Below are 24,717 nucleotides of genomic sequence, written 5' to 3'. Positions count from 1 at the left end.
CGAACAAAAAACCCCTTTCTAGTCCCACCTCCCTGCACAATGCCCATAACCTTCCATCTTCTTCTCATCCATATACCTGTCCAACCTTTTCTTAAATAATACAATTGACTCTGCCGCCACTATTTCTCCCGGAAGCTCATTCCACACGGCTACCACTCTCTGAGTAAAGAAGTTCCCCCTCATGTTACCTCTAAACCTCTGCCCCTTAATTCTTAACTCATGTCCTCTTGTTTTAATCTTTCCTCCTCTTAACGGAAATAGTCTATCCACATCCACTCTGTCTATCCCTTTCATAATCTTAAATACTTCTATCAAATCCCCTCTCAACCTTCTACGCTCCAAAGAATAAAGACCTAATCTGTCCAATCTCTCCCTATACTCTAGATGCTTAAACCCAGGTAACATTCTGGTAAACCTTCTCTGCACTCTCTCCACTCTGTTTATATCCTTCCTATAATTAGGTGACCAGAACTGCACACAGAACTCCAAATTAGGCCGCACCAACGTCTTATACAATCTCAACGTCACCTCCCAACTCCTATATTCCATGCAATGATTGATAAAGGCCAGCATACTAAAAGCCTTCTTCACCACCCTATTCACGTGAGTTTCTACCTTCAGGGAACGATGTACCGTTACTCATAAATCTTTCTGCTCTTCTGTATTCATCAATGCTCTCCCATTTACCACGTATGTCCTGTTCTGATTCTTCTTACCAAAATGAAGCACCTCACACTTATCAGCATTAAATTCCATCTGCCATTTTTCAGCCCATTTTTCTAAGCAGCCCAAATCCCTCTGCAATCCTTGAAAACCTTCTTCATTATCCACTATTCCACCTATCTTAGTATCGTCTGCATATTTACTAATCCAATTCACCACCCCATCATCTAGATCATTAATGTATATAACGAACAACAATGGGCCCAATACAGATCCTTGAGGCTCACCACTGGTCACTGGCCTCCAACCTGACAGACAATTATCCACTACCACTCTCTGGCCTCTCCCTTTCAGCCAATGTTCAATCCATTTGACTATCTCAAAATTTATACCTAAAGACTGCACCTTCCTAACTAACCTTCCATGTGGTACCTTATCGAAGGCCTTACTGAAGTCCATATAGACAACATCCACTGCGCTACCCTCATCCACATTCCTAGTCACCTCTTCAAAAAATTCAATCAGATTGGTCAAACATGACCTTCCTCCCACAAATCCATGTTGAGTGCTCCTGATCAGACCCTGTCTATCCAGATGTTTATAAGTACTATCTCTAAGAATTTTCTCCATTAATTTACCTACCACAGACGTCAAACTTACAGGCCGATAGTTGCCAGGCTTCCTCCTTGAACCCTTTTTAAATAACGGAACCACATGCGCAATGCGCCAATCTTCCGGCACTATCCCCATATCTAATGACATTTGGAAAATTACCGCCAGAGCCTCTGCTATTTCCTCCTTCACTTCTCTCAATGTCCTGGGGAAGATCCTGTCTGGTCCTGGAGACTTATCCACCTTTATATTCTTCAAAAGCCCTAAAACTACACCTTTTGTAATCTCTATATTCCCCATATTTACCCAATTTGCTTTTTTTATCTCACATCTCCCAATATCCTTCTCCTTAGTGAATACCGAAGAAAAGAAACTGTTCAATATCTCCCCCATTTCTCTAGGCTCCACACACAGTTTTCCGCTCTGATTTTCTAAGGGACCAATTTTGTCTCTAGCTTTCCTTTTACCATTAACATATTTGTAGAACTCTTTTGGATTAGTTTTCACCCTGCTTGCCATAGTTTCCTCGTACCTTCTTTTAGCTTTCCTAATTCCTCTCTTAAGATTCCTCTTACATTCAATGTATCTTTCAAACATCTCCTTAACTCCATGCTTCTTATATCTAATGAACGCCTCCCTTTTTCTTCGAACCAAATTTCCAATATTCCTTGAAAACCACAGCTCTCTCAAACCTTTTGCCCCTCCTTTTAACCTAACAGGAACATAAAGCTTTTGCACTCTCAAAATCTGATCTTTAAAAGACTTCCATCTCTCTACTACATCCTGCCCATAAAACAAATTGTCCCAATGCACACCCTGCAAGTCCTTTCGCATCTCCTCAAATCTAGCTTTTCCCCAATCAAAAACCTCAACCCTTGGCCCTGACTTCTCTCTTTCCATAATGACATTGAAGCTGATGGCATTATGATCACTGGACCCGAAGTGCTCGCCAACACTAACCTCCGTCACTTGACCCATCCCATTTGCCAACAGTAGATCTAACACTGCTCCTTCTCTGGTCGGCACCTCTACATATTGTTGTAAAAAACTATCTTGCACACATTTCACAAACTCTAACCCATCCAGTCCTTTCACAGAATGTGTTTCCCAATCTATATGTGGAAAATTAAAATCTCCCATAATTACAACATTGGCCTCAGCCTGACGACGGATGAAGTTGAGGACAAGACATATCTGTGTGGGAATTGTTGGGAGTTGGTCAGCTGCAGGAAGCTCCAGCTTAGACCCACACAGACCAGGTGCTCTCTGAAGTGGTCACCCAATCTGGGTTTGGTCTCACTGATATCAGGGAAGCGGTATCAATCACACTGGGTGCATGTGAAGCTGTGCCTCGCCTGGAAGGCCTGGATGGAGGCGAGGGAAGAGATGTAGGGACGTTTATCTGGCACCGGAGGGGTGGCATCGTCTGTAGCGTTCACCTCTGAAGTGGGATTTGAACGCTAAACCTTTCAGTTCAGAGAGTTGAAGTGGTCCTGTATCACTGCAGACACTGTTTAAACATCTCCAAAGGTACAATGAACAAAACTACCCAGATTCAAGCTGCTTATTCAAATCAATCTACCAATTGGGAATTTACACTGTGATACAATGTTTTTCAATATTTTTTGGATCTACTGTTAATATATTTGCTGTGGCATCAAATAAATCTTCTGAATAGACTCATTTCCTTTGTGTGGGTGAATTGATAACAAGCTGCTGATGTTCCTTTTGAAAAGCACGTTACTCAAACGAGTTGACATTCATGCCACACTTCAATAGCTTCACATGCTTGTGAGGCGAGATCATGGTTTTCCTGCAGAGCGGAGGTTGACACCAGGCTCAGCTCATCAGTGTCATCCGGCCTCTCGGTGGAAGTCAGCCTCCTGAATATCGTAATGCAGAGGCAGAGCACAGCGACCTGCCACACCAAAGGTTGCGGGACAGCTGGGAACCACGTTCAGCAAACCTGTTGGAAATGTAACAGTTAAAACAGAAAGCAAGAAAACAAAATCAAATCTCTAATCTGGACCTAAACCATGGGAGATGATGATAATCCAGAATCCTTCTTGAATAACTCAGTTCAAATGTCTCCCTGGAACATGGGGAACTCAAATACAAGTAATTCAGGACCATAGAAAGCAATGCAAGGAGGCCATTTGGTCCATCGTGTATTTGCAAGAATCCTTCTCCCTATAGTTCCTTTCAGATACTATCGACCAGTGACACTTACGTCAACAGTGATGAAGTGTTTTATAAGCCGGGTGTTGAAACAGATCAGCTCCTGTCTGAGTGGCCACATGGATCCATTCCAATCTGTTTGCTGCAGCAGATGTCATCTCACTGGCTCTACACAAAAGCCTGGAACATCGAGATGCATACATCAGGATCCCCTTTATCGACTACAGTTTGGCATTTAACAGCATCATTCCCTAAAAACTGATTAGCAAACTCCAAGACCTGGGACTTAACACCAGACTATGTCATTGGATCCTGGATTTCCTCACCTCCAGTCCCCGATCAGTGTGGATTGCCAAGAACTGTGGCACGGTCGGCTTAGTGGTTAGTGTAACACCATTACAGTGCCAGCGATCAGGACTTGGGTTCAAATCCTGTGCTATTGTAAGGAGTCTGTACATTCTCCCTGTGTCTGGGTGGGTTTTCCCCGGGGGCTCCGGTTTCCTCCCACTGTTCAAAATGTACCGGGGGTGTAGGTTAATTGAGTGGCACGGACTCATGGGCTGAAATGGCCTGTTACCATGCTGTTTGCATGTATGTCTACATTTGAAATTTAAACATCCCCTCCAAAACCTTCATCAGTATTAGAGCACCACAGGGCTGTGTATTTAACCCCCTGCTTTAGTCACTCTACACATATGACTGTGTGGCTTGATATAAAAACAACACCATCTGAAAATTTGCTGATGATACCACAGTAATGGGCTCTATAAAAAGCATACAGGAGGAAGATTGAAAACCTGGCTGAATGGTGCACCAACAAACAACCAAATGTCACCAAAACTGTGGTGGTACACCACTGGCCTACTGCAGGGGGCAACCTCCATACCTGCAGGAGTGTAAGGGGACAGGACAACACCTGGCCGGCTGTCAATCAGTCAGCCTGAATGAATCAAGCCCCACCCAGTGGGGTGTCAATCACCCTCCGGGATATAAGCCTGCGCCGGCCTCCCGAGGCCTCACTCAGAGTTGCTGCAGCTACAGCCAGCCTGGCTCTGTGGAAGTCTTTGTGGATTAAAGCCTGTTGTACAGTCTTTACCTTGTGTGTGTCTGATTCTAGCTAACAGTGCACCACAATTTAATCCACAAAATTTTCCCAAGGCGGCTATGGAAAAACTCCTGTGCGCAGGGAGCCTCGAGGTCGACCCATGCCACCTGGAAGCCCAGACACGCTTTGAGATCTGGCAGCACGCGGTCGAGGCATTCATTGAGGCACATGAGGGAGACATCCTGGACTCCAATCGGAAGAGGTTGGTCCTACTCCGGTCAAAGCTGGGTTCCCGTGCCTTCCAGGTAACCAAAGGCTGCTCCACATACGAGAGCGCAATGGACACTCTCAAGAACTTGTACAAGCCCCCCCTGAATGCGGTCTGTGCAAGATACCTCCTCAACACCCAAGCCCAGCAACCCAGGGAGACGGCTGAGTCTTACCTGGGACACTTGTGAGAGTTGGCCCCACCGTGTCTGGCTGAACCCGGGGTAGGTGCAGAGGAGGTCGAGAGGCTGATCTGGGATGCCTTCATCCGAGGGCTATGCTTGAGAGCCATCCAGCAGAAACTGCTGGAAGACAACATCTATGCCCTACCCAGGACTGTGGAAGTGGTCCAAACCCTGGAAGTAGCAGCCCTGCATGTCGAAGCCTTCGATTCCAGGTCCCCCCAGGCTTCCTCGTGGCCCTCTCACAGTGCAGCTGCAGCCCCAAGCTGAGCTGGGGAGGAGATCGTCGCTGCGGCAGGCGCCCAGCACCCCTGTAAGTACTGTGGGTCGTGGTGTGGGTCAGATCCACTATTGCTCCAAAACTGCCCAGATAGGAACCAGTAGTGTTCCTGATGTGGCAAGAAAGGCCAATTTGCAAAAGTGTGCCTCTCTAAACCTGCCGGCTGCTCAGTGGCCCTCTATGACCTTCCCCCCTCCCCCACGGACGCCCCCACGTGTGCGTGACGGCGGCGCCATTGTCCCCGTGATGAATTTTGCCTTCCCCAACTTTGACCGTGCAACATCCGGCCCCACCAGCGACCGTCGCAGCATGTGCCCCGAGCATCTGCACCAGCCCCCGCCCTTGCTGGCACCTCTCGCTGAGAACTACAGCGACGTCACTTCCGGGTCACAGCGTGATGTCACTTCCAGCAGATGTAATGACATCACTGCCGCCAGCCGTGATGATGTCGCTTCCCCCGGTGCAGCGGACATGGCTGGGGAAGGAGGCCACTCATGCAGCAGCCCCCATGTGCCGCCGCCATCTTGGGCCAGGCAGTGCCCAACACAGAGGACCTCCAATGATGTTGAGAACGATGTGGTCAACACGGGCGATGACCAGGCTGCCCTACCGATGCTCCCTACGCCTCCGGGTGCCATCAGCTGCCACACGCTGCACCCAGCAACTGACGACAACATGGTCAATATGGGCAATGACCAGGCTGCCCTACCGACGCTCCCCACGCCTCCGGATGCCATCAGCTACTGCACACTGCACCTCATGACCGTTGTCGATGTGGTCAACACGGCCGATGACCAGGCCGCCCTATCAATGCTCCCCATCCCTCCAGATAGTGATGACTCCAACTCCAAGATGGTCCTGGCCGCCACCATGCTGACTAGAGACATCCCCCATGACCTCGGGCGCACGATGATGGACGTGCGAGTCAGTGGGCAGGTAACAAAGTGCCTGTTTGACAGTGGCAGCACCGAGAGCTTCATTCACCCAAGTGTGGCCCACTCCCTAAGGTTAAAAGTTCATCCCACCACCTGCTCAATCACCCTCGCCACCAAGGATAAGACTATTGGTAACCTTGGGTGCTGCCCAGTTGATATAATAGTGGGAGGGGAGACTTACACAGGATTCAGGCTCCTGGTCATGCCCAAACTCTGCGCACCACTCTTCCTGGGCCTGAATTTCCAGTGCCACCTGCAGAGTATCACCCTTGCCTTCGGGGGCCCCCAACCTCCACTCACATTGCACAGCACGCCAACCTACAAGCCCCAGCCAACCTGCTGTTTCTCCACACTGCGCATCACCCCACCGGCGCTCTTCCCACATCTTGCGCTAGGCTGTAAGCTAATCGCCTCCAGAAGTAATGCTATTGCGCTGCAGACAGGGATTTCATCAAGGCGGAGGCGCGGTGACTCCTGGCGGAAGGCGTTATAGAGCCCAGTAATAGCCCTTGGAGAGCCCAAGTTCTGGTGGTCAAAGGGGGGAGTAAGCCAAGGATGGTCGTGGATTACAGCCAGACCATTAATCAGTACATCCAGCTGGATGCCAATCCCCTGCCGAGGATTGCTGACATGGTCAATGAGATAGCCCGCTACCGGGTTTTCTCCACGGTTTACCTGAAGTCGGCGTATCACCAAATTCCTATCCACCTGAAGGACAAGCCCTACACCGCCTTTGAGGCTGACGGGCGCCTGTACCAGTTCCGCCGGATTCATGGTAGACCGGCACAAGCTGAAGGCGACGTTCCCATATCTGGATAACGTTACTATCTGCGGCCGGGACCAGCAGGACCATGATGCTAACCTGGAAAAATTCCTCCAGACAGCCACGGAGCTGAACCTTACTTACAATAAGAAGAAGTGTGTGTTCAGCACCACCCGCCTCGTCATCCTGGGGTACATCGTGGCCCTTGGAGTCATCGGCCCAGATCCAAAAAGGATGCACCCATTAATGGAGTTACCCCTCCTACCCCCCCCCATGCTAAAGGCCCTCTGCAGGTGCCATGTTTGGCTAACCCGTCTTCATCCACAGTGACTGGGGGTCTAGTTTCATGAGCGACGAGCTGCGCCAGTACCTGACGGCAAGGGGCATCGCGATCAGTTGCACGACGAGCTATAACCTGAGAGGCAATGGACAAGTGGAACACGAGAACGGGGTGGTCTGAAAGGCAGTCCTCCTGGCTCTCAGGTCGAAAGGGTGGGCCGTTGATTACTGGCAGGACGCCCTGCCCAAGGCACTCCATGCCATTCGGTTACTCCTGTGCATGACTACCAACGAGAGCCCCCATGAAGGTCTGTTCTCATTCCCCAGGAGGTCGGCGACTGGAATGTCCCTCCCAGCATGGCTCACATCCCCGGGACCGGTGCTCCTGCGTAAGCATGTACGGACACACAAGGCCGAAGCCCTGTTGGAGCAGGTTTTCCCCCTTCATGCAAACCATAATTACGCCTACGTTAGGTTCGGCAGTGGCAGGGAGGACACTGTCTCAGCCAGGGACCTGGCACCAGCAGGAGCACCCACCACACCACGCCACCCTCCAGCCCAGGACAACACTGACCGGGCATACATCTGCGTCCTCAGGCAGCTATGGGGCAGGCAGGCCCTCCTTGACCACCAGGTTCCTGCTTCAGCCTTGGGAGACAAACCCACCCCCCCCCACCCATCCAATACGACCATCATACATCGACCCCGGTCCCCCCGGCCACCCCTCTGCGCGGCACCACACCAGCCACACAGACCCCTGCTGCCAGCCCCCCCACTTCCCTTCCGACCAGTGACTAGGAGCCAGTCCTACGACGGTCAAAGAGACCCCAGCGGCCACCGGATTGTCTCAACCTGTAAATATTGTATGTATATAGTGGGTGTGATTCCTTTGTTACTGCCCCTCCCCCCCCCCCGGGACAATTTAAAGAAGTGGGTGAATGTGGTGGTACACCACTGGCCTACTGCAGGGGGCAATCTCCATACCTGCAGGAGTGTAAGGGGACAGGACAAGACCTAGCCAGCTGTCAATCAGTTGGCCTGAATGGATCAAGTCCCACCCGGTTGGGTGTCAATCACCCTCTGGGATATAAGCCTGCGTCGGCCTCTTGAGGCCTCACTCAGAGTTGCTGCAGCTACAGCCAGCCTGGCTCTGTGGAAGTCTTTGTGGATAAAAACCTGTTGTACAGACTTTATCTTTGTGTGTGTCTGATTCTGGCTAACAGAGCACCACAAAAACCAAAATATTTTTGGACTTCAAGATTCAAGTCACTTAAAAATACACTAAAAATCTAACTTTAACTTTTATCTGCTATAAGGCAAAGATTCCCCTTGAGTATTGCCCTGCGCCCCTAACAATAGGAAAAAGTGAAGCAAAAGAGATTCACTTCAGGGTCACTGAGTGTCCATGAATTCACCTCCAGCACCTCCTGCAGCCACACAGATTACTGTTCGATTCATTGGCCACTCGAGCCCAGATCCAAATCTCTGACACAATCAGGAAGCCTTCAGCGCCTGAGGCCCTTTGGGAGCCCTTCTTGCTCTCAGCACCTTCTTGAATCCTGGGTCCAATACCTGGTTCCTGTGAGCCAGTCTCCGGCAGCCCACAGCCTGTGTGGGTCCTCCGACAGCAAATTGCCTGCTATCTGAGTGGGTCCTTCAGCCACTGAGCTCCACACTGATCTGCTGCTGTGCTTACCATAATGTAGGGTCATCTCTTCTGCTTCTCCATCTTAATGGGGGTGCGTTCTACCAATTTCTGGTGCCCTGCCCTGTCCACTGATCCCCTGGAGTCTGAAACCCCTTGTAGCTGCTGCCGAGCACAGTCGCCATCTTGGGCACAGGCCTTGCAGTTGCAGGAATTTACCTACCTACACTGTTGGATCCTTTAACAGGCTGTTTAAAGCCTGTACAGGCCAGCTGACATTAAGACTGGCGAACGGACCCTGCGGAGCAGTACTGTCTCCGCTATCCACTCTCCTGGGTCTGCACCAATGGCATCGCTTGCTGTTTATTTTTTTTAGGAAGGGAAAGCCAGAGGTGTACAATCCAGTGATCGTTGGGGAGATCAGAGGTACAGAGGATGAGCAACTTTAAATTCATGACAATCACTATCTCAAGGACATTTCCTGGGCCCAACAAACTAATTTCATCGTGAAGAATGCAGAGGTTCGGTATGACATGGCAAACTTCCACAGAGGTGCAGTGGAAAGTGTGATGCCCAGCTGCATCATGGCCTGGTGTGGGGCACCAATACCTAAATGGAAAGCCCTGCAGAAGGTAATTGACTCAGCCCATTATATCACAGGCAAAACTCTCCTCTTCATCGAGAATATCTATATGGAATGTTGCCGTCGGAGAGCAGCAGCAATCATAGAACATAGAACGTAGAAAACTTACAGCACAATACAGGCCCTTCAGCCCACAAATTTGTGCCGAACATGTCCCTACCTTAGAAATTACTCGGCTTTCCCAGAGCCCTTTATTTTTATAAGCTCCATGTACCTATCCAAACATCTCTCAAAGGACCCTATCGCATCTGCCTCCACCACCGTTGCCAGCAGCCCATTCCACATACCCACCACTCTCTACATAAAGCAACTTAACCTGACATCTCCTCTGTACCTACTCCCCAGCACCTTAAACCTGTGTCCTCTTGTGGCAACTATTTCAGGCCTGGGAAAAAGCCTCTAACTATCCACACAATCAGTGCCTCTTATCATCTTAAACACCTCTATCAGGTTATCTCCCATCCTCCAAGGAGAAAAGGCCAAGTTCACCAACCTGTTTTCATAAGGCCTGCTCCCCAATCCAGGCAACATCCTTGTAAAACTTCTCCACACCCTTTCTATATCTTCCACATCCTTCCAATTGTGAGGTGACCAGAACTAAGCACAGTACATCGTGGGGCCTGATCAGGGTCCGTTAAGCTCAACATTACCTCTTGGCTGCTAAATTCAATTCCACGATTAATGAAGACCAAAACACCATATACCTTCTTAACTACAGAGTCAACCTGCGCAGCTGCCTTGAGCATCCTATGGACCCAGACCCCAAGATCCCTCTGATCCTCCACACTGCCAAGAGTCTTATCATTAATTCTATATTCTGCCACCATATTTGATCTACCAAAATGAACCACTTCACACTTATCTTGGTTGAACTCCATCTGCTATTTCTCAGCCCAGTTTTGCATCTTATCAATGTCCTGCTGTAACATCTAACAGCCCTCCACACTACCCACAACACCCCCCAACCTCAGTACAATCAGCAAACATCCCTCCACTTCCTCATCCAAGTCATTTATAAAAATCACATTGAGTAAGGGTCCCAGAACAGATTTCTGAGCCACATCACTGGTCACTGACCTTCATGCAGAATATGACCTGTCTACAATCACACTTTGCCTTCTGTGGGCAAACCAGTTCCGGATCCACAAAGCATTGACCTCTTGGATCCCATGCCTCCTTACTTTCTCAATAAGCCTTACATGGGGTACTTTTATCAAATGTCTTGCTGAAATCCATATACACTACATCTACTACTCTTCCTTCATCAACGAGTTTAGTCACATACTCAAAAAATTCAATCAGGCTCTAAGGCACAACCTGCCTTGTGGACTATTCCTAATCATATTACACCTCTCCAAATCTTCATAAGTCCTGCCTCTCAGGATCTTCTCCATCAGCTTACCAACCACTGAAGTCACTGGTCTATAATTTCCTGGGCTATCGCCACTCCCTTTCTTGAATAAAGGAACAATATCTGCAACCCTCCAATCCTCCGGTACCTCTCCCATCCTCATTGATGATTCAAAGATCATTGCCAGACGTTCAGCAATCTCCTCCCACAGTAGCCTGGGGAACATTTCATCTGGTCTCAGCAACTTATCCAACTTGATGCTTCCAAAAAGCTCCAGCAGATCCTCTCTTATCTACAGGCTCAAGCTTTTCAGTCTGTTGCAAGTCATCACTACAATCACCAAGATCCTTTTCCATAGTGACTACTGAAGTAAGGAATTCATTAAATATCTCTGCTATTTCCTTTGGTTCCATTCACACTTTCCCACTGTCACACTTGATAGGTCCTATTCTTTCACGTCTTATCCTCTTGCTCTTCACATACTTGTAGAATGCCTTGGGATTTTCCTTAATCCTGCCCACCAAGGCTTTTACATGGCCCCTTCTGGCTCTCCTAATTTCCATTTTTTAAGCACCTTCCTGTTAGCCTTATAATCCTCTAGATCACTAATATTACCTGGCGTTCTGAACCTTTTGTAAGCTTTTCTTTTCTTCTTGACTAGATTTATTTCAGCCTTTGTACCCCACGGTTCCTGTACCCTACCATAACTTCCCTGTCTCATTGGAACATACCTATGCAGAACTCCACACAAATATCCTCTGAACATTTGTCACATTTCTTCCATGAGATCATCTGTTCCCAACTTTAGCTTCCAATTTCTAGCCTGATTGCCTCATAATTCCCCCTTATTTCAATTAAATGTTTTTTCTAACTTGTCTGTTCCTATCTCTCCAATGCTACTGTAAAGGAGATAGAATTAAGATCACTATCTCCAAAATGCTCTCCCACTAAGAGACCTGACACCTGACCAGATTCATTTCCCAATACCAAATCTAGTACAGTTCCTTCTCCTGTAGGCTTGTTTACACATTGTATCAAGAAACCTTCCTGATCACACCTTACAAACTCCACCCCATCTAAACCCCTTGCTCTAGGGAGATGCTAATCGATACTTGGGAAATAAAAATCCCCATCACGACACTGTTATTTACTACACCTTTCCAGGATCTATTTCCTGATCTACTCCTCACTATCCCTGTTCCTATTGGGTGTTCTATAAAAAACCCAATAAAGTTATTGACCCCTTCCTGTTTCTAACCTCCACCCACAGAGACTCCATGGACAAACGCTCCATGATGTCCACTTTCCTGCAGCTGTGGCACTATCTCTGATTAACAGTGGTACGCCCCCACCTCTTTTACCTCCCATCCTGTCCTTTCTGAAACATCTAAAACCTGGCACTTGAAGTAACCATTCCTGTTCCTGAGGCATCCAAGTCTCTGTAATGGCCGACATGTCATAGCTCCAAGTACTGATCCCCGCTCTCAGCTCATCCGCTTTGTTCACAATACTCCTTGCATTACAATAGACACATCTCAAATCATCCATCTGAGCACTTCCCTTCTCTATCACCCTATCCTCCCTCACACACTGTCTCCAAGCTTTCCCTATTTGGGAGCCGACCGCCTCCTCAGTTCAGTTCCTACACCTCAGCAACTCTAGTTTAAACTCTTCCCAATGGACTTAGCAAACCATCCTGCCAGGATGTTGGTATTCAAGTACAACCTGTCCTGCCCCAAAAGTGATCCCAGTGATCCAGAAATCTGAAACCATGGCCCCTGCTCCAATACCTCAGCCACATGTTTATCCTCTACCTCATTCTATTCCTATACTCACTGTCGCTTGGCACAGGCAGTAATCCTGAGATTACTACCTTTATGGTCCTGCTTCTCAACTTCCTTTCTAACTCCCTGTAATCCTTTATCAGGGCCTCTTCCCTTTTCCTACCTATGGCATTGGTACCAATATGTACTACAACCTCTGGCTGTTCTCCCTCCCATTGCAGGATATCTTGGATGCGATCTGAAACATCCAGGACCATGGCACCTGGCAGGCAAACTACCATCCAAGTTTCTTTCCTGCATCCACAGAATCCCCCTAACTATAGAGTCCCCTATCGCTGCTGCCTTCCTCTTTCTTTCCCTACCCTTCTGAGCCATAGGGCTGGACTCTGAGCCAGAGGCACAGGCACTGTTGCTTCCCCCAGGTAGGCTGCCCCAACAGTGCTCAAACAGGAGTACTTATTGTCAAGGGGTACAGCCACAGGGGTATGCTCTAGTACCTGGCTCTTCCCCTTCCCCCTCCTGACTGTGACCCACTTGTCTGCCTCCTGTAGCCCCTGTCTGTAACTTCTTTCTATCAGTTCCTCGCTCTCCATGACCAGACAAAGGTCATTGAGTTGCAACTCTAAATCCGTAAAGTCCTTTCTTTGGAGCTGCAGGTCAACATGCTGGGAGCAGATTTGGCTGTCTGGGAAGGTAGAAGACTCCAGGACCTCCCACATCTGACACCTAGCACAGAACACCGGCTTCACACACATACTTCCTGTCCACAATTAACACAGGTAAACCTACCTCGCCTTGTTACCACCTAAGCCTGTTGACCAAAGCCCTACCAGTCTTCTACCCTCTCACTCCACTGCCCACTCCGACAGCTGTGGGGTTGTTGTGCCCAAACCTGGGGAAAGCTGTGGGGTTGCTGCGTCCTGACCCAGGGAAGGTCACTGGGGTCACGACATCCTGAACCGGCAAAAGTCACAGAGTTGTCACTCCCCAACCTGGGGAAAGCTGGGTGGTCACTGCACCACCAACCCAGGGTAAATAGCAGGGTTACCACACCACCAACCTGGGAAGGCTGCAGTTTTACCGATCACAGAAACCGTACCACCCTGGCTCGACTCACAGTCACATCATCAAGGTTCAAGGATCTGTACTGTTCTCACTGCTGCCATCAGGAAAGAGGTAGAGGTGTCATAAGTCAAATACCAGCAGATTCAAGAAGAATTGCTACCCCTCCACCATCAGACTCCTAAACAGCAGTTGCATTCAGTCTTATTCAAAGGCTCTTAATTAGCACATTATTTATAACTCAATATTTATTTTTTCTGTATTTGCTCAGTCAGTTTGTTTATATTTCTTTCTTTGTTTACATATGTATCTCTTTCTTGAGTACAGTTTACAGTCACCGATAAGTAGAAATTCTGCCTGGCCTGCAGGAAAAAGAATCTCAGGGTTGTATGTCATGTCATGTAAGAACTCCAACTATAAATTTAAACTTGAACTTGAACTTTATGAACTTGAACTTACCCAGCTCCATCTTGAAATCTGTGGTTGAATCTGCCTCCTGGTAGAACATACATGACCTGGGCAGGGAGATATCCTTGAAAGAGGTGGAGGCGGTCAGTTTAGATGGACTCCTTGTCTGGTCTTGAGAATGGGAACTTTGGCCAAATGTACAAGGATGTCCCCCAACCTTCACACCCTACCCGCCTCTCCGATAATGTGCAGAAAGCTCATCTGATGGAGCATGTGGTGACATCCAGGCAGAACAGAGGAATATCCCTTCTTGTATAACCAAACTCCATTAATACCCATAACGTGCAAAGGGCAGATGGCCCTGAGGTCTGTGAATGGGGTAGTCTGCATCTTTGGCCTCGGGGTGAGAGAGTCCATCATGGTCAAGGACGAATTAAACTTCCCATGGCCTGAGACAGAAGTTTGTGATTGATGGTGAGGACATGGTTCACATTTTAAAAGTGAGTGTCTGAGCAGCAGAATGTATAAACTCACAAACATAAAGATTCCTGATTTTTAGAGCAAAAAATACATCTGATCTTTACATTTGCAGTTTGGTGTATATTCATAAAATCTTATGAAAGCAATACAATTTTCAAAACATGAATTAGGACAAATGAGAGTGTGCAGATCTCACAGGGGACATGTAAAATGTCAGAAGTGTACATGGAATAATCTCTTCAAAACTTCCAAGCAGATGTAGCTATCTCCTAAAGCTCAGTTTGCTATTAAAAATATGTTAACAGCAACACAAAAAGTGAACAAAAATAAACTGAGACTAGATTTATTGATTGTTTCTGTGTGGAAAACATAAATGAGAAAATAACAGGAATGTGTAGGCCACTGTTAAAAAAAACCTATCATTCCTATGCATCACAAAACAAATAAACTGTCCTGAATTTGCTTTGTTGCATCATAAGAAATCCACTAAAACCTCTGCCTTATCTAGGAACAAACTCAAGCTGGCACCATTGGAATAGTTGGATGGTGGCCTGGAATGGATTTTGAAGTGGATTCTGGACTTGCAATTGGTCTCAGCTGCTCAGGAAGAAGCAGTCAGCAGTTAAATCATCTCTGCAATTGAGAACCAAAGATTTTTGTTTCTAATATTATATTGGAAACGTTGGGGCTAGTGGTTGACTTACTGGTCTCAATCTGGAGCTTTCATCCATGAGATCTGATAACCTTCAGCTTCTCTGCTACATTTCCCCGGTCTTGATAAAGGGATTCAACTTGAAACGTCGACCATTCTTTTTCTCCCACGGATGCTGCTTGACTCACTAAGTTCCTCCAGCAGATTGAGTTTAGCTTCAGATTCCAACATCTGCAGATGTAGTTATCTCCCAAAGCTTGGTTTGCAGTTAGAAAATGTGCTAATAGCTACACAAAAAGCTGTCAAAAATAGACCAAAAATATAGATTTATTGTTTGTTTCTATATGGAAAACATGAATGAGAAAATAACGGAAATTTGTAGGCAATTGTTAAAAAAACTGGAGCGTGCCTCCAGTTCAAAGGACAATTGTGAGATTTAAATTGGAGCAATTTGATAACCTTAAATACAATCTGTGATGGTGTTTGTGACACCTTCTGAGGTTCCACTTTCCCTGTAAATGACTCTAGATCGACCAATGAGCAACTTATAATTTCAGAAACAGTCAGGACACACAGAGATGGCATTCTTGACCAGGATTTTTGAATGTTGTGGGTCCAAGCTCAGTGTTGGGATCTAAGCTTGAGATGCTAATCAACGCAGAGGTGCAGTACTGAGGGAGTGCCACATAGCCAGTAGGCTCTCCTTTAGACTGTACACTACTCTCAGACCTTGCCTGTCTGTTCAGGTAGAAGTGATTGCTCCCCATAACACTTAGCAGGGAACCTTCTTTGTAAATTCACCCCTCAACTGAATCCACCTTCTCTGTGCTGTTAGAGGATCATGTTGAATGAAAATGTACAGCCCAGTTTGCCTGTAATTTAATAATTTTTGGAAGATGACCTCATGTACCAATGCAATGCAGAGTTCAAATCCATTATGACATCTTTGACATTAAATTCAAACAATAATCTGAGATTTCAAACAAAATCAAGTTCAATCATATCTATCATAGGAAGAAATTTGTCAGGCCCACCTGTGAGATGGAATGTGAAATGGCAATAAATGCTGATCTTGGCAGCAGTCCTCTGACTGAAACATCAATGTAATATTGAAAGAAGGGCTGCAGAGACAGAGGAGAAATGAGAAATAAAGTAAAATGATCTGTTGAACAAATTCAAAGATGAAGAGATCGCCTTTCTACCTTGACACGAGAATCTTACCCTGCCTGGGAAGCGCCACAATGTATTTCGACTAATTTGACATAAAGTTTAGCAGATTATTGATTTAGCAAAAGACAATTTACATTTATCAGAAAACATAAATACCACTCTGCACCACAGAATGTGGCGGTGAAGCCAGGTTTGCACATTTTCACCATCACCCCTTTGAGTAAAGTTTGTGATGGTAGAAATAGTGGCTTCTCCACTCGTCCTCTTGTAATTTGTCATAGGGCAATCTTTCAATGTAGGCATCGTTGGCAGTGGAAGCAGAGCAAGCAAGTACCTCAGTGGTGAAAGGGTGAAAGGTAAAGATACTGCATGATGTTCCCATGAAACCTACAAGGAATATATTCCAGAAAGCTGTCCAAATCAGCAAGTTGTATTTAAATAATCTTTTCTCATACTGTAGACTTTGTCAGTAGTTTAATGATATATAGAAAACTGCAAATAATTCCAGGAAGTTGGAAATAATCAATTTTCTTTGGAAAAGGCTTCGGAAATCTATCAAACCTAAACTCCCTGACACAGTAACCACACATTGCAAGAACCTGAAACATCATGACTTGCCACCCAGGTTTCTCCCACTCATTCCAAAAGAATTACAAGACCAAATCCAGGCCGTAACCTTCTATAATAATAGAACATCTTGGCAGGAAACTTAAATGGGACATTGCATCCCTCCCATAAGTACTGTGCAAGTAAAATTTCCAATGGCTTTAGAAATATATTTGAAAAAATAATGAAAAAACATTTAAGTGAAGCATTCTTCTTTTTTAAAAAAAATCTATTCATTTCCATGATAATTGATGAATCCACCTGTACTTTCTTAGAAGACTAAGGAAGTTAGGCGTGGCCCTGCTAGATCTAAACAATTTCTACAGGTGCACCACTGAGAGCTAATTTGCTGGATACATTGCATCATGGGATGGGAGCTGCTCTGCTAAGATTAGAGGTTCCAGAGGTGGTGAATGCAGCTCAGAACATCATGCAAACCTCCCTCCCTCCCTCTGCATAGGAAAGACCTACACACCTTGTCTCTCTCCACCCACTGGGTGTGAAAGCAAGCAGCTTTTAGGGTTCCTGAATAAACCCCACAACACTGCTCTCATGCTGCCTTTGCTTGGTACCAAATAATCTTCCTTTTCATTGTAACTCTATATAAATTATGCCTCTTTGCCTTTCTCACTATATAATGTGACAAACTTAACTAAAGATAGGATTAGGCTTTGAAATAATTACCATTCCTCTAAATCATATTAAGCTGTCAGTAATTTTAATAAACAGAGTATTAAAGGATTAATGGTTACAGCTATAAACTTTCAGAATTATAAAAACTTCTTCAAGAAATTAAAAAAAGAGTAAAACCCTTCATCACATGAATGAGTTATGATCAACCTGTTAAAACTGTATGAAACTGTAAATGCTCATGGACATACAGGATGTTGAAAATGATGTGAAATGAAAATGTCTTGTTAAAAGTTCAGTTGTTGGGCATTACTGAGCCAGTCCAGTGGAGAATTCCAGACCACGTATTACAAAATGCTCGAGCAGGTTGAGTGAAGCTGGAGACAGTGGACAGGGCCAGTCATTGGTGTTCACTGATGTGGCTGGGCATGGAGTGCTTGTGATGTTCTTCCCATCAGATTTTGAGGAACATGTTGGAGAGTCATCTGAGTGTGGGAGCTGCTTCATGCTGTTGCAGACAGCGTCTCTAGGCTGCCTTTTCCAATAACCATGGAAGGAAAGAAGGGCTCTTGCCATTCCGCTGGCATGATTCTGATGTCCTTCTTCTTTTGGGGTAGGTCAGCTGTCAATTGTTCGCACTGAACTTTCCTGACTAGTTTGGTTTAGTGAGTGTAGCAGGGAGACAGGAACAGACTGACTTTAGTGAATTAACATAGGCTTTCTTTCTTTCCTGAGCATGAATGAGGAGTGTAGGAGAGTTGCTTTTGTTTTTATGGGAGCTGAACACTTTGTGCACTCATAATCTGTACCAAGGACACAAAACATTACAACTTGGTGTGCCAACTAAAAATGAACTTTGGATATTTTGTGATTAATTAATTAACTTTCAAGCCAAATTACTGCCTGACTTACTAATTTACACTTAGTTTTAAATGAGTGTGAACTGCTTAACTTCTGGAACAAAAGCAGCACAGTGTCATTTCTTTCAGTAACCATAGTTACAACATTTGCTGTTGCTTGGCAATTAGAGTAGTCGAATCCGCTGCAGGAGAGGAGGGGATGGAGGCTGTTTTCTATTGCACATGAAGCGCGTAACAAAAGGAGAGATATCCAGCTCTGTCTTGTCCTCCAGTATCGAGGACGATTGATGGTTATGGCTGAGCACACAGCACTGGTGGGACCTGTGACTGGAACGAAATATTTCTCAGTTGGTGGCAAGCTTCAAGTTAAAGGGACAGGTCACTGAGGAGGTGTGATAGCTTAAATCGAGAAAACAAGTAGCTGGAAACGTCAGGGTGAACACATGGATTGGCCCATGAGATAAGCCCAGCATTTAGAGGTTCTCAGTACAGATGCCTGCCTTTTTAATCTTTCCTCTGAAAAAGGTGAAACCTTATCTGTTCTTGTTTTGCATTAGAAGAAGAAGGCATATACACACATCAGTGTAAAGGACTACAGTTCTGGTCAAATTTCAGATGAATTAGCCTGTAGCTAATCACACCAGTGATCCATTCAAAGTAATCACCTTGTGTAATCGCCTGTGTTCCAGTTGTACTTTGTAATGGTTTCATTGATTATTATAGAAATCGCATGAGCATCTAGTGAAAATCTGGTAAGCACCTCTAGCAAAGTTAAAGCACACAGTGGTGAAGGCAACCTCAGCATGGGTTTCCAGAAACGGAAGGAGTATCAGGACCTTTGGAAAATGCTTGTGAGAATACGGCATGAACCTGTTCAGAAGGCCTGGTGATGATGAGAGTGAATGCCAGACGGAATTGACAAATGAACCACACTGTTGGAACAGTTTGCTGCCTGTTTACCCTCCTCTCGAGGGTTCAGTCAGATCCAGCTGCAGTGTCTCAGGCTGGAAGACCTGCAGAAATCTCCAAAATCATAATAAACTGACCGGTTATAGCTACTAAATAATCCGGCCAATAACATTTGTTCAGAGTTGTTGGAGCGGAACAGAACACTTTAAATGACAATTTGTAAGAAGTTGAGTTTGTTTGCTCAGTGAGTTTGTTACCACCAGTGCTGAGTCCTGCATCATTGGTATAACATTCAGCCAATGCCCCTCTCATCTTGAATTCTGATGGTCTCTATAGTTACTTAACAAATGTTTTTCTGCATAAGTAATACCTTTATTCAATGGGGTTGGTGGGGGAAGGGGATGTTGTTTGAAGATTTCTTTGGACCTTCTGAGTGGCTTCGTTAGCTAGGAATTCAATAGGGCTTTCCCCAGAACCCATCACTGTTTTTTCAATGGATGGTTGCTATGACAAACTGAAGAATTTTTTTTGTTGGTGAAAGCAAGACCTTAAACTACTTTCAGGATAAAAGAGGCTCTTTATATCTGACATGTGATTGTTGAGCTTTACGATGCTGCTGTGTCTGGTTGTCCAATCTGCGTTTCAGTGTATAACCCAGGAGTTCTGCAGATGTCTTTCCCCTCAGTTCTGAATCGATTCATTCCCCACTCATTGGAAGGAGCACTGCCTATGGACTTTGACAACAATTCTTTTGCTTGTGGGATTTTGCCTTCACAGTTATGGGAGCAAGATTCCAAATTTCTGCCTATGTAAAGTGAATTCACTGGTGTGAAGCTGAGATTTATTTTGAAACTGACTGGAGTGTTGTATTTATCCAAAACAAAAAGAATGTTGCTAGTGTTTGTTGGAGATTCAGACTTCAGACAGGCCATTTGCTGTGTTGTCTATCTAGCTCTATACAGAGCAACTGCGCTGGTCCCACTATCACAGCTGCCCTTCTCTCCACTGCCCTGACAGTTATTCCTTTCACGCATATAAAATGAAAACATTTTGGTAAATCTCTTCTGCTTTCTTCTAATTCTTTCAGATTTTCCTCATACGTGGCATGAAAAAAAAAACTGGACACAAACTCTGATAAACCTGTGCTTCCGAAGATTTGTCTTTACTTCCTTGCTTAGGGCACGCTGTCTCTATTTATAAATAACGTTCAAGTTTTTCTTAACCTGTCTTGCCACCTGCAGCCACTTAAGGATCTAAACCCCAGATCACCCTGGATTTTTTTTTAACCCCTTTTAGAATTGTGCCACCAGGTTTAAACAAATATTCTCATTCATCCTCCTGAAGAATAATTTTATATTTTTATCCTCATAAATTTTCGGTTATCACATTTTCAAATAAATCAAGAGTTTGACCACAGAAATGCCCACTCTGCCAAATCCATGCTCCTTCTACGCGAGGTGTTACACTCCTCAGAGCTGCATAATAGTTCTCCACTCGTCGCCGAAAGTTTATTGTCCTATACCAAGTAGAATTAGTCAGTTCACCAAAATTCTTACCTGCTGCAGCCACACAGGTATTTAAGATACACCAACTTCAATTGTATAATTTAAATCACTATACTGCACCTTCAGACATAAAAAAAGAAATAATATTCAGGATTAGGTCAATAAATATTCAGAGTTGCAGTTAACGCAAAAACAGTAATATTTTAATAAACAATAATGAGTTTATGGTCATACACAATGTACATTTGTACCAAAATTCTTACTTGTTGCAGCTGAACAGGTACTTTGTAAAACAAATACTTGAAAAACAAATATCAAATATTAAATATTTAATTGAATTTAAAAAATAGAGAGAGGTTATAAATATTCAGTCATCCAAGTGTGAAAAAAGTAACTTTGCAATAGGGCAGGCAGTCCATTTGTGGTGTCAGAGCTGTCCCTGATCAGTGTAACAAGGGGGTGGGGGGGGGGGGGGGATGTTGGAAAGAAACTGTTCTTGAACCTAGAGCTTGCTGTTCTTCAGGCTCATGAAATATACCCTGGAGGGAGCAGTGAGAGGAGGTTGTGACCAGAGTGATGGGAGTCCTTTATGATGTTGGCTGTCTTCTTGAGCTCACATGCATGTTTGCAATGGATGGGAGGGCGGACCCTGTTGTATACTTGGCCATGATTGTGACCTTCTGGAGCCTTCAGCATTCCTGGGCAGTTGAATTCCCGAACTAGGCTGAGATGCTACCAGTCAGTATATTAATTTTTACATGATAACGGACCCTTCTTGCCCATGACCTTGTGCAGCCCAAATACACCTACAACACCCATATGTTTTGAAGGGTTGGAGGAAACTGGAGTACCTGGAGGAAACCCATGCAAACACAGGGAGAATATACAAACGTCTTACAGACAACACCGGGTTTGAACCTGGGTCTCTGGAGCTGTAATAGCGTTGTACTATCCGCTACACTAACTGTGCTTATAATATATAACGGTATACTTATAATGACGCAAACAAATCTTTTGGTGGTCTAGAGTAGTGCATGGTTGAGTTAAGGGTAGTACAGGGACATTCAAGAGCCTAACAGCTGAGAGAAAAACTGAGGGATGCTGGGATTTAGGCTTTTGTTCCTTCTGTCTGAGGTTATGACCAAGGTTTATAGGGGTCCTTGAGCCAATAAATTGGGCACATACAGAGCAAATTAGCAGGAAATCGCACACATACTGATGAGATTGTCAGGGAACATTGCATGCAGGGGTCAGAGAATCAGTTACAATGTGATCTGAGTTGTCGGTGAGTCTGATGACAAACTGGTTCATATTCTGTAGCATTTTATTTTTTGTACTAGGTTTCAGGCTGGGTATATTTTGCAAAGGTATATTACAAGTTGGTGATTATCAGAAGGCCTGGTAATTTTTCAGAAGGGATCAGTCTGACAGCTGAAGATAAAACTCTCTCGGTGAACAACAACTAGCTTTGTGCATCCCTGTAGGACTGAGAATTTAACTCAGCCACATCCATCAGCCCTTCCTTTCTAGTTGTTTAATTCATTGGTTGCATCATATTAAGTTACAAGATCTTTTTGCTTTGCTCCCCTTTATGTAACAATGCAGGACAATGATGTACATCAAGTCAAGTCAAGACACCTTTATTTATCGTTCATACCATGCTTGCACGGTAAAGATGAGATAGGATTTCTCCAAGTCCACAGAGGATATTTACTAAAGAGAAGTTAGAATAGAAGTTAAACACATTACAATATTAAGACATATACAGTAAAAGCCCACACCAAAGGGGTTAGTAAAGTATTTGAATGTACCAGCTCTTCCTGCGATGGCTTCCATGGAAGGTTGTTGAGAGGGCAGGGATATAAGTATCCTCCTGAGGTCCAAGTCATTATTAAACCTGCTACAAATTCCCAAGGTTCCAGAGATACATACCACAACAATAACTTGAATTTGAAGAGCATGCTTACCTTGGCCAAACATTCCGAACTAGCACAACATCAACGACCAAAGAGCCTGTACTGTACTGTAATGTTCTATGCTCATGATCGCATTAACCAACAAAGTCTGAGACTGAGTGAGCGAAGCAGATGTGAGGAGAGAGGACAAAGGGTTAAGTTTTGAGAAGAGCCTGAGAAGAGGAGGGTTAGAGAAGGAATTCCAGATCTTGACCAAGGTCCTAAGGGGAACTGAAAACTTCAGTGATCCTCAAAAACGCCAAAATTGCGGGAGGGTTGAGATGTCTTCAGGTGACCTTGTAAGTTGTGAGGTTATTCACTCTCCTCTGCCAATTGATATTTAACTCTACATATTCCAGAACTCACTGCAATGCTGGGTTAAGATTCCAGAGAACTACGGTCTCTGATTTACTTTCCCAAAAACACTTCTGTAAAAACTGCTGTGAGCAGGCAAGAAGAATGAAGTTTGGAGCCAGCCAGAGATATAACAAAAGGGAACAACAATTCACCCTATGGGGGAAGTATCTGATTTTTAAAAAATCCAAAATCAACCCTGCTGATTGACAAAATCTGAAAAAAAAAACCAGAAAATGTGGGGAACGCACAGCAGGTCAGCCAGCATCTGTGGAAAGAGAAACTGATTTAATGTTTCAGGTTCGAGATAATTTTCAGAAAGGGAGAGAGGAAGTTACTTTCATCAGGCAGAGATGGGTTGGTCAAAGGGAGTTAAAATGACTGACCATGGTTGTTGAATGTCATAGAGCCACACAGCACAGTCCTTTGACTCAACCTGCACTCGGGTCCCACCTGCTTGCATTTGACCCATGTCCCTCTAACGCAGCTGGTGAGCCACAAGAGGCTTTTTGACATATAATGTGTAGCTCACGGATATATGTTGGCTGAGACCTAAATCGTAGGAACCAGTGCCACAGAGGTAGTTTTAGTGCAGTGGTTCCCAACCTTTTACTTTCCACTCACATCCCACTTTAAGTATTCCCTATGCCATAGGTGTTCTGTGATTAGTAAGGGATTGCTTAAGGTGGGATGTGAGTAGGAAGGGAAGGTTGAGAATCACTGGTCTAGACCCAATTATTACTGAAATATTTTGCTTGAGAAAAATTGTCATTGGCCCATTTCCTTTGGAGTTATGAAACCGTGCACATAACGAGTCCATTTGGAATGATTACAACAGTGGTTTTCACACTTTTTCTTTCCACCCACATACCACCTTAAGCAATCCCTTACTAATCACAGAACACTTATGGCTTAGGGAATACTTAAAGTGGTATGTGAGTGGAAAGTAAAAGGTTGGGAACCACTGTTTTAGTGGGTGTGGCTTGCAATTGAAAATATTTTGTATGTATACTATATAAGCGCATGCAAAAATCAACCCCCCCCTATTTTTGGCCCCAGCCTCCCACCATCCAGAGCTCCTGATGCCTTGACCATGGATTCTTGCCTAGCCCCAGGTTGCACGGCCACCAGAGCACCCAATGCCCTGACACAGACTCTTTCCCAGGCTCAGGCTGTTCGCCCATCCAAACTCTCAATCCCCAACCTCCCGCCCATCCAAGTTCCCGATGCCCTGACCACATACACTTGCCTAGGCCCGTCCGTCCACCCATTCAATCTCAAAGCACCGAACTTGAACTTACAACCTGGTCCCAACCACCCGCCCATCCGAGCTCCCAACCCTCCAACCAAGGACTTACCAGCCACCCACCTATCCAAACCGCTGATGCCTCGAACACAGACTTACCACCCAGTCTCAACCTTCTGTTCACCCATCTGAGCTTCTCACACCCTGAACAACGCAGGTACTTATCGTGATCAAAAGTAATATACCTGTAATA

At 45.3% G+C, this 24,717-nt stretch overlaps 1 protein-coding gene and 1 long non-coding RNA gene across 3 annotated transcripts in view; one reads left to right on the top strand and one right to left on the bottom strand.

Annotated features, from left to right (window-relative positions):
- Positions 1-15,285: 15,285 nt before the first annotated feature.
- LOC138738449 (uncharacterized) lies at positions 15,286-23,134 on the bottom strand. The gene is made up of 4 exons (XR_011341551.1): positions 22,877-23,134; positions 20,961-21,029; positions 16,264-16,350; positions 15,286-15,528 (listed from the first exon to the last, which is right to left on the bottom strand). It is a non-coding gene; the product is annotated as an uncharacterized lncRNA (long non-coding RNA).
- Positions 17,998-24,717, top strand: part of LOC138738438 (protein crumbs homolog 1-like) — a 114,631-nt gene continuing 107,911 nt past the window's right edge. For both annotated transcript variants that reach the window (XM_069888661.1, XM_069888650.1), the window contains exon 1: positions 17,998-18,248. In XM_069888661.1, the coding sequence (XP_069744762.1) occupies positions 18,185-18,248 (64 nt within the window). In that variant the 5' untranslated portion in view covers positions 17,998-18,184. The remainder of the gene's footprint in view (positions 18,249-24,717) is intronic.

Source organism: Narcine bancroftii, chromosome 1 (assembly GCF_036971445.1).
Source record: "Narcine bancroftii isolate sNarBan1 chromosome 1, sNarBan1.hap1, whole genome shotgun sequence".
Classification (NCBI taxonomy): domain Eukaryota; kingdom Metazoa; phylum Chordata; class Chondrichthyes; order Torpediniformes; family Narcinidae; genus Narcine; species Narcine bancroftii.
This window is presented reverse-complemented; position numbering and strand designations above follow the sequence as displayed.